The sequence below is a fragment of the Carassius auratus genome, unplaced genomic scaffold, assembly GCF_003368295.1.
Source record: "Carassius auratus strain Wakin unplaced genomic scaffold, ASM336829v1 scaf_tig00005720, whole genome shotgun sequence".
NCBI classification, from domain to species: Eukaryota; Metazoa; Chordata; class Actinopteri; order Cypriniformes; family Cyprinidae; genus Carassius; species Carassius auratus.
Window position 1 is genome coordinate 72,593 of NW_020523691.1, and position 10,986 is coordinate 83,578.

At 34.5% G+C, this 10,986-nt stretch overlaps 1 protein-coding gene across 1 annotated transcript; it reads right to left on the bottom strand.

The window, feature by feature from the left end:
* Positions 1-371: 371 nt before the first annotated feature.
* On the bottom strand, positions 372-9,908 carry LOC113071030 (transcription elongation regulator 1-like protein). Its single transcript, XM_026244395.1, has 8 exons — positions 9,777-9,908; positions 8,437-8,525; positions 6,242-6,393; positions 4,375-4,450; positions 3,069-3,177; positions 2,766-2,855; positions 2,317-2,435; positions 372-1,027 (listed from the first exon to the last, which is right to left on the bottom strand). Exons 1-8 carry the CDS (start codon positions 9,906-9,908, stop codon positions 871-873), a joined length of 924 nt encoding a protein of 307 aa, XP_026100180.1. The 3' UTR covers positions 372-870.
* Between the last annotated feature and the right edge of the window lie 1,078 nt (positions 9,909-10,986).

A 10,986-nucleotide genomic window follows, 5' to 3' on the forward strand; every position in this document is an offset into this window, starting at 1 on the left:
TGTTTTAAAGACATAGTTCACCCAAAAATTAAAATATGCTGAAAATGTATTCTCCATCAGGCCATCCAAGATGTAGATGAGTTTCATCAAAACAGATTAGGAGAAAATGAGCATTATGTGATGTTTTTTTATCAGCTGTTTGAACTCTCATTCTGACGGCACCCATTCACTACAGATGACCCTATAGTTTGGATGTTTGGTTGAAGAAACTTGGATGGCCTCAGGGTTAGTACATTTTCAGCAAATGTTCATTTTGGGTGAAGTATTACAACATTTCATATAACTGTACATGAATTTTCAGTAAAAAGTATCACTTTAATTTTTACGATATCATGACAAATGTTATTACAACAAACCGTTAAAGAGCATTTGAAAAATTCTATGGATACACAACACCACTTACTGATTCTCACCGATGCTGTGGAGAATCTGTGTCACACTCTGACAAAATGATTTCACTTCAACGGTCACTTTTAGCACAGCGCCAGGCAAGTCAACACTTATGTACAATTAATATAAAAATCATTTTCCACCTGTGTGCACAGGTCAATGGCTTTAGATACTTCCAGTGAGTCAAACTCTGTATTCGTGTTCAGAGTTGTGATTGCAGAATCTTGTAATACTCCGGAGATTAAGAGCTTCAATATGAAACACATTCAGATATACAGAGTTCATTTCCAAACTGCTGCTTATACTCAGCTGGTTCTGCCTTTGTTCGGTTTGTTGGAAAGTCAAGTCATTGAAAAGCAAACTGCCCTGAGGTTTGGTAAGAAACATGGGCAGATGGTATCTCGGTATACACTGTGATAAACAGTCACAGGAACTCAGTTCACAGTACTGTAAAGAGTTCACAGCCCTGTCTGCAAACACTCATCTCATCTTCCTCAGACGAATTCTGTTCTCCTTGTCCCGCTTCTTTAACACATTGATGAACTGGGTGAAAAACAGCTCCTGGTCTTTCCTCTTCAGAACCTGTTTGAATCGCGGATCTTTTCCACACTTTTCTGAAAATTCTTTGAACGTCGACCTACTCAAAAGAGAAAATCAGAATGAGATCCTTGACAGTCATCAGATGTTTTACATCATCAGTGTAATGGTCCACTATTGTTCAGCTGTAAGAGGTCTGATTATTATTATTATTATAATTTTTTTTTTATTGCTAGACTTTGAAACCTGCCCAGAGCAATAAAGCAGCAAAGCACAATAAAGCAGCAGAGCACAATTTCACAAAGAAACATCCCTAATTTTGATGCATTTGTTATCTACTGAAATCTTAACTAAAACTATAGCCGCAAGTTCCATCGTTATCCATAGAGTTCAATGGACCTACCAATCATAGTTATCTAACGGTGCTTTTGGAAAACACACTTAGAGCGAGCGGGTGGGTTACATTGGTGCCGTGACCCGGATATAGGGGGATATATTCACAAGCAAAGAAATAGCAAGACTAGTAATATCATCATCACTCCTGAAAAGTCCACCTCCCCTCTCCCTCTCACTGCACTCCTGCACTATTGGTAGCAGTTTGGGGGAGTTTGAAGTGATACCACTGTGAGGTCAAAGGTCGAAGAGGTCGAGGTCGAAGAGCTGCGAAGTGTTCTTTCTTCTTTTTTATCCACTTAGAAAATCACCACGTTTTATTTTGTGCCACCATACTTACTTGTGAATCTACACATGTAACCGTCTTTAATTAAATAGGAGTTTGGTGGCTTCTAAATTGATCCCTGTTTAGATCCTAAGGATTGAATGGTGCTAAGCTATCCACGCTAGCATAGTGGTGCTACACTACAGCGATTAAGTGCATGCACTGAGTTGGTTGAGGGAAGAACTTAGTGAAATATGGAAAAATCGATGGCGTTTTACTTTAATGCAAACATATGCATCTATATCATATTTCCATCTACTCAGTATTCAGTGATTTAAGATGATCACTTCTTAAAAAATATGTTGTTTTGCTTCAAGGTCAGGATTTGTGAATGTGTTAATAACAGTGCACCAATTCATGTCTCTTAGTTATAATTTCACAATAAATTAATCATGTAAAGAACAGAAATTAATTAAATAAGTTCTCTGTTCATCCTGCAAAGAGGAAACGTGATGCTTAGTGTCAATTCCTGTGGTGTGTTTGAATTTAGTTCTGTGTGAGACCTTTAACAAGAAACAAGGTTATCATCAAATACACAGAATCAAAGGAAATGAGGACCCGAACGGCAAAGACCATCAATTATAACACCTTTGCTGAATAAATAATCCGCTCTAGAGAAGGATTTTATTAATGCATCAGCTAAAGCAGTCACACTAATTTCATAAGCTCACCTGGATGTGACTTTTGATTCTTCTAGCAGTTTTCTGTACTCTTCTTTCGCTTGCTGGAGTTTGCACTTTTTCTCTTTGTGCTCCTCTTCCATTCTTGCTTTGACAAACTGATCATAAATCTGAGGGCAAATAAATAAATAAATACATAAAATAAATGTCAATTATTTTATAACATTTACAAATAAATGGATTTAAGATTATTTATTTTTAATTGCAATATTTATTTCAAAAATATAAAAAATAAAAATGAATTAGTTTAATATTAATTCATTTTTGATGTATGAATCCTCAAGGATGTGATAAGCAGTATACAGTTACCTTGATGGAAGACATTTGTTCTCACAACCACCTACTACTTTCAAACCACAGTAGGTCTGTGGAAATGTAGAGTTAATGAAGTTTGAAGTTTTATTACTGTTTGAGGTTGATGTGAAACCTTTGTGTCATACCTGTTTTCGTTCCTCTGGACTTAGCAGCAGGTACCGCGGATCAAATACAATTTTATGCAGTTCTTTCTCCCAGGTGGAGAACGCGGACACCTGTTTATTACACACAGGTTGAATAATGCTCATCCAGAATAATTATGCCTTTTCGTTTTAAGATTCACAGTGTGTGCAAATATACAAAGTCTGTAAGATTTTTGGTGGGTCAAATAATGGCAGAATTGTAACTTTTCGGTGAATAACCTGATTAATGTTTATCTCATTTATTTATTTAAGGCTGAAGTTTCATTATCATCCCTGTTTTCTCACCCCTCTTTCCAGAAGCATGTCTCTGAAGTGGCTGATCCGGTGCTCCAGCGGCAGAACCATCCGAAGAGATGATCCATTTTTTCCTTCACACTCAACAGGATGGTCCAGTCTTCAAAGGAATGGAAATACAACAGCTTTGATGTGTAATTCTGTTCATATTTTTCTCAAATGCAATGTAAAAATTTGGTGCAGAAACAATTTTGCAGTTAAAGGTGCATTAAGTGATTTCTGAGACACTGTTGATATTTGAAATCACCAAAACAAATGCACCCCTACCCAAAAGGATAGGATATATAGCTCACCCCCAAATGAATGAACATGGTTCACAACGCATGTAATTTCCCGATCATAAGTGTACACGCCCTTTACAGCTGATTGGCTACAAGTGTGATTTGGTGCACGGTTCGATCAACTTTCAGCAGCATTTCTGTGTTTTCTACGCCCCCACCGTGGGCATAACATCAGAAATCGCTTTTACTGCAGCTTTCATTTCACAAGCAAAGAAATGGCAAGTAGCAAATATTTTCTTGTAATACATATAATGTTTATAACTTTAAAACATCATTTTTACAGTGTATTGATTCTGCCCAACCTATCAAGAAAAGCACACTTAGCTGATTAACAGAAGTGTTTCCCATATATTTTGCAGTAAATATTATGTAAATTAAATATTCATGTAATTTCAGCAATTCTGACTGTGCCTCTTTTGCTATTATTAATTTTTATCACACACTGCAAAGTTTGGACACACTTTGTTTCTCTTGATCTTCAGAACTTATTGATCTAAAGGCTTATGATCTTTGTTTATGAGTTGTTTTTGCTTATGAAGTTTGGAAGACAAATTGAAATGATGACTATGTATAAATTTTTTACTTATTTTAAAACAACATTTTTTATTACTTTTTTTCAATACGTATTTAGTACAAAAACATATCACCCAACCAGTATTAACTTCAAGGAAAAAATCCAAAACGAATCCAAACAGCTGGAAATGAAATATACAACATGAACAAAATCTCTTCAATATTTTCTTGAAATGTAAAATGTTTTCTTGTCTCTACGCAGACATTTGGGTTTACTTCAAACATCTGACTGTTCAATTTAAATCATCTCCAAGAGAGACAGATTGAGAAATTCACATCAAGCTGTGAGTGCAGATGTTGCCCAACAAAAACCGGAGACTTCCTGTTGAGCTGCGATTATTAAGGTGAGTGACATACAACACATCTGATTCAAGATCCTCCTCATCAGTTAAAACAGACTCAGATCTGCTGTCATATATTTTACATGGCTCGACCCTACTTACTTGTAACGTTTAGTCTTTAAACTATGTTCCTCTTCATCATCATCCTCATCATCAGCATCAGCATTTGAGCCATCGTCTGTTGATGGAACAAATCAGGCAGTAGATCACTACATGTGATACATTGTACTTGGATTTAACATTGTAAACAGAATATCAAAAGAAATGAGAGATAAATTAGTAAAAGTATGCGAGAAGCTTGTAAATTATTTTATGCACACAACTCAAAGCTGATCTGTATTGATATACCCAGCCAGGTTGTTAATCCGAGGAGTGCAATAATAACACATTCACACGAACGGACATATTTAAATTATAGACGCTGGATAGATTAAGGTCATCAATAGATAATCTCCACGAAATGGCAATAAAGCTAAATCAATAAAGATGAAAAACCTACTGGGAAATCAAGCTAATCGTGTAATAACTTCCAGACAAGATCCAGACTAATTCAATATTTGCAGAGCCAATTCATTGGATTACTGCTTTTAGTTAATCCACGAGAACACCAGTTCTGCAGTCAGAGGGTGTACTAAAACTTTTGCTTGAGCGTCATCACACTGTGAGGATTAAACTTTCTGTCAACTTCATGCCTTTATACAGACTCTGCTCCTGTATTTCATATCATAAAGTCATGAGTTACACTTCACTGATTCAGCAACTTAATCTGAACATAAATGAGTTTTACCTTGAGGCTACAGTAGGGCTTGCCAACCTGGTCTCATTAGTATTATGCTACTGTTCAAAAGTGTGGGGTCAGAATTTTTTTTTATTTATTTATTTTTTTTTTTTAAGAAATTATCAAAAGTGACAGTAAAGACATTTATAACGTTACAAAATATTTATATTCACAAAAAAATACTGTTCTCTATTTATCAAATAATCCTGAAAATAATGATTTCCACAAAAATGTTAAGCCGCACAACTGTTTTCAACATTACTAATAAACAATAAATGTTTCTTGAGCAGCAAAGCAACATATTATAATTATTTCTGAAAGATCATGTGATACTAAAGACTGCTGAAAATTGAGTTTTGCCATTACAGTAACAAATTACTAATTTATTCCGGTTTATATTTGCTTAAGCAGTTTTTTTTTTTTTTACAAATAAAGCATTTGGTTGCACTTTATTTTACAGTACGTGTACTAACATGTACTTATAGTGTACTTACAGTGTATTTATCTAAGAAAGTTCTGGTAACACAAGGTAACTACATGGGGTAGGGTTAGGTTTAGGGGTAGGTTCAGGGTTAGTACCTAGTTATTAAGTAGTTATTGTTATTACTATAATAAGTACATAGTATGTACACGAGGAATAGAACTGTAAAATAAAGTGCTACCAAGCATTTATTTGAATTGTAAAAACATTTCACATCATTAATGTTTTTACTGTATTTTCAGTCAGATAAATGCAGCCTTTGTGAGCATAGGAGACTTTTTTTCAATGAATGAATGAATGAATCTTATCTTATGTCAGGTTCTTAGAATATGCAGTGAAATCACAGGTTGATATGTTTAGATAGAAATTAGATAAAATATGTTTTATGGCATCACATTTTTTTTTTTTTTACACAGTTAACACATTTACTGAATCTTGCATCACAGTTTTTGTCTAAATATGATGATGTTTCAATTATAATTCATACTCGCTAAACTTTTGATGTTACATAAATTGTTTCACTCTGTGCCATCTGGATTTCATTTATAAATAAATGTGCCATTAAATGGGTCAGAAAACACATTGCCTGCATACCAATTTGTAGGCTATTCATCCTAAATGGCATCTAAAATTGTCCTGAATCATATGGTATGCTTAAAGATTGTGTTAAATATGCCTGAATAATCTATTTTTTCCAGCCAAAATCTTACCTAAAGAGTCTTTCTTGCGTTTATGTGGCGGGTCCTCAATGATTCGATTGAGGTCTCCACGGTCTTTTAGATCAATTGGTTTCTCCCATACTGACAAATGCATGGTGGGATTGAAGAAAAACACCCTGTCGTCACCTGTCCACACTACACACCTACAGAAGAGAAGGAGAGATGCATTGATACATTCATACACACACAGAAACAATCCAACAGGCTGTTTGTGGTATTCTCACTACGTGACTAAGAAATCCCGATGACGAAAAACAGTCCAAGCAGCACCAAAGTGACCCAGAGAGAGGATTCTGGGTCACAAACGCCAGTCTTCATCAGGTTCAGAAGATTGTCAAATGGATAAATCCACAATATGTCCAGCATCAAGTATCTACAAGCCTATTAAACATTTAAGTTTTATGTCACAAATCCAAAAGCAACCAATTTCTCAGATGTTCCGCATGTTTAAGACCCATTTCAGGCTTCATTCAGGGCATGTCGGATAAAGTATTCATGGATTCTGCAGTAGTCTGTGAGGTAATTTGATACAACCTCATGCCAACCATGACAAACCAATCCTGACATTTCATTTTGCATCCCCATCGCATCAAGGAGATCGGCAGTGCCTTCCTATACCATAAAACTGACCCAGTGATATAAAAAAAAATCTTTGAAGCACAGCACCCGCTCTGCTCATTTGAAGTTATTCATAGTGCAAACATATGGTTAGCACTAGACACATGCTTCATTTGTCTTTCCATTAATATTGCAGGGATTTAAATCATTTCTATGCAACCTCCATATAAAACAATAACTATAAAATTAACTCTTGAAGCAAGAGCTCTAAGAACCATTTTATTGCTTGGGGTTGTTCTTTTATGGCTCAGAAGATGCAAAGTAGTGCATTTTGTTTCATGCTAAAATACAATACTTTTTTATGCCTTTGTTTCATCACAGCTTACTATGCAGAACAACTAAAAGCTATTCTTACGTCAGATGCCCTGAAAAATGCAAAACACTATCATAGTCCAATCCATAAGCAAATGGCTCCTATCACCTTACATTTTTTTAATGAACTGAAAACATTCAGAGCAGCTGGTAATTTTTAGGGAATAAATATGTATTGTACAGCCTGTGCAGAACAAATCAGGATCAAAACATACAGCACATGTATGTGTAATCCCAAACAACTCTTATGAACTGATATAACTAATATTCCAAGGTTTCCCATGCAATTTACAGAATTAGCTAACTAAATAAAATATACATGTATACATTAACTTTGCTCAAATGAATCAGATGAACCAGAATAGAAAAAAAACACACACATTCACAAATTATCTGTCCTGATATAATTTGAGACATTATTGAGGTATCTTCTTGAACTATAAATAAAAGAAATATCCAACAAGTTGACAACAATAAGCAATAAAGCAATACTCTCAGTTTGTCCTCCATTCAATCTCACTTTTGACACATTTGAGACACTAAAGAGATCCCATATGAGCCTTCCTTTGGGTTACATTCTAAAATGGGTTTTTAACACAGGAATCTAACCAACATCAATATCTGGATGATCACACAACAGCTCCAGTTCTGGTGTCATCAGCCACATGTTAAATGCATTTAACAGTGAAGCCAGTTTTTGAGAGTCAACAAAAGCTGAACGCGATAAGCCATGACACCTCCTGGGCTTAGAAAATGTGTGTGTGAGTATTTGTTTGCAGTGAAGGAAAGTCCACACTGCTTTGGCAGAGAAAAATGGAAGACTTGCATAACACGTCGTCCTAATGCAGGTTTTCGATTGGGTGTCAGTGCATCTGTTTAGCACTGGACGTTTGCCATGTGCACTGCTGTATTTTATTCAAGCATGTTTTACTGTCATCAAACACTTATAAAGCGGCATGCATCATTTAAATGGTGCTAAAGCTGCTGACATTTATGACAGAATGAGAGGAGATAAAACAAACATCTTTGTCACTATAGAAAAACAAATTGGCTATTAAAGCATTCCAAAACAGAGGAGAAAACAGCACACTTACAACAGTGGCATTTGAAAGTGTAGGTTGACACAGAGATGACTGTGAGAACACGATCGATTGGTCATTATCTTGCATGCATACAGTCATTTGTTAGCAATAAAGATGCATCAAATTGATGGCGAGCCATACAATCATATTTACGTGGACAAAACGGGTCATTACCATGGTGATCCAGGTATAGGTGTAGATGCAACTGGCCGCTTGTCTTTGAAAGAGCTGTCCTCATCCATACTGACTTTAAAAGGCCCATCCTGCACACACAAAAATAATATTAGCTTGACATTTAAATTTATAGAGAGAGAGAGAGATATTAAATTACTAAAATTGAAATCTTAAATAGAAATATAGAGTTAATTTGCAAAAACAGATAACTATGTTTTTAAAAATTCTCAAAAATATATTTTTGCATTGTGCATTCCAATTAATTTAATTCCAATTGCAGTTTTTTTTTTTCAATTAAGTGAATTTTTTTTAAAAATACAGCTAACTAACATAAAAAGTAATCTGTTTTTGCAAATAACCTATTCATATACTGTATAAAAAAATACCTAAACTTAAAAATAATAACTAGAAAATCTAAAAAACAAAGTGTTCATAAAATACTTTATAAATAATGCTAAATTAACACTGATAATAGAACAGTTTAATGAAGAAAACAGTACATGGGCAATCATAAAATTTAAGATTAAATAATGAATCAGAATTAAAAAGTATCAGTAAAAATTTATTATTTTAGTCAATACTTATATGATGTACTTATTTTCATACTTTTTTTTTTTTGAGTATCTTATTTTTTTATTATAGAAATACTGTATATACAGATCATTCCAAATCACATCAGAAATTGAATCAGTTATGTTCGGCAGCAGACTGCGAGGCTTTAAAACAGCACATATGTTGTTTTCTACTCTGTTATTATGCAGGCAAAGTGAACCTCAATTATCTCACCCCAAACACAGGTCACAAGGCTAATTATCAAATATAGTGTTGATCATCAATCTGATAAATAGTGTAGATGTGTTCAGCCTTGAACACAGACTCAGAAAACAACGAATTATCCATTGCCTGCACGACCGAATGATGCAGATTACTGATTCTCTGCATAAGGTCGGCCAGCAGGCTTGCACACTTTTAACGGTCAAATGAATTACCGTTCTAGGGGAATTTGGCTAATTAATCTGGCTGAGAAGATTTTAAAAGCCGTCACCTATGGGACACTGTGGTACAGTGCTCTTCAACAAAAGAGATTATTAACTCAATCTTAATTGGACTCCAAATCTGATCGTGCCCACAGTCTGACCTTTTCTATAAATCAGTTCGATATTCTTTCTGCCTCTAAGACAATCCAGAACAATTTTCACAAAGACCAAGGTCTAGCAGCAAATTAACAGTATGGCAATGGCAATTATGTCAATGTTTCCTCTAAAATGGTTTTAAGAATCAAATACAGCTAATGAGAGAACGATATGAGGACTGATGAGAGAATGATGAGGAATGCAAACCTCAGCTTTAGCCTCAGGGTTTGGATTTCGGCGGAGCACTAAGGCATCTGTGCAGGATGGCTTCTTCAATTCCAATATCTTATCTGAGGACAGAGATAAAAGCTCAGTATCCCCCAACGCCAAAATCCACATTGTTTCTTCAAGAAATCAGCACCTCATTAAACTCCCATATTCACTTCATCTACAAATCAAATGTCAGTGGCATCAAATTAATCAATGAAATTAATGAAAAGACTGCAAATCAGTTTATACTGAGAGCTACACACACATACGTATGTGTGTATATTTATTAAACTTTCTATTCATTAAAAAATCTTGAAAAACTTTCTGCATTATAATGATGCTGAAAATTTAGCTTTGAAAGCAACAATAAATTATGTTTTAAAATATAAAATAGAAAGCAGTTATTTTCAGTTTAAATAATATTTTAGATCAGACATACTGTATAAACAACTTAAATGTAACAGTTAAAAGTATCAGCATATTACAATTATTTCATAAGAGTCATGTGACACTGGACACTGGAGTATTGATGAGGGAAAATTCAGCTTTGATCAAAGAAATAAATGACTTTTTTAAAATATATTAAAACAGTTATAATAACATGTAATAAGACTTAACAATGGCAGAGCAGAATACACTTCTTTCAAAATACTGAATATCTTACTAAGTACAAACTTACTTCCAACATTTAGTTTAATTCAATGTGCTACTTATTTACTAGCAATTTCTGAATGAAAATTGTTTCTACAGTACATAATTTCTTTTTCACACACAGATACACAGCGTATTACATTGAGTACAAACAATGAAATGCCATTTGCTCTTTATGAATATTGACAGAATATTCAGAAGATCAATAATGTATTATATGTAATATAAAAAATAAAAACATTACAAGCAACATCAAAAAGTTATCAAAATACATTTCAACATATTCTGAACATCAATTGATAAGAGTAAAACCTTCTAATAACAACCACCTAACAGCTGGAAGGGGAATCAATAAGAAAAGAACACACTGAGGCTGTCAGTAATGGTAGAAACCATTATGTACTACGCCGTTAGTCACTTTAAATAGTTTGAACACACTCAAACTCAGTCTAGTCCAAAATATTTTCACTTTATCGCCACGGAAAGGTATGAAATTAGATGTGGCAAGCATAAGGTGGAGTGGAAATCAAATGCGCTGCTTGATCTTTTGTCCTGC

Bases quoted from the DNA above. Each gene is read 5' to 3' on its own strand.
- LOC113071030 (XM_026244395.1), bottom strand. From the start codon at position 9,908: ATGTGGATTTTGGCGTTGGGGGATACTGAGCTTTTATCTCTGTCCTCA. The intron at 2,856-3,068 runs GTGAGAAAACAG...TGTAATAAACAG, and splicing joins ACATGCTTCTGGAAAGAGGG to GTGTCCGCGTTCTCCACCTG. The intron at 2,436-2,765 runs GTATGACACAAA...ATTTGCCCTCAG, and splicing joins GTCCAGAGGAACGAAAACAG to ATTTATGATCAGTTTGTCAA.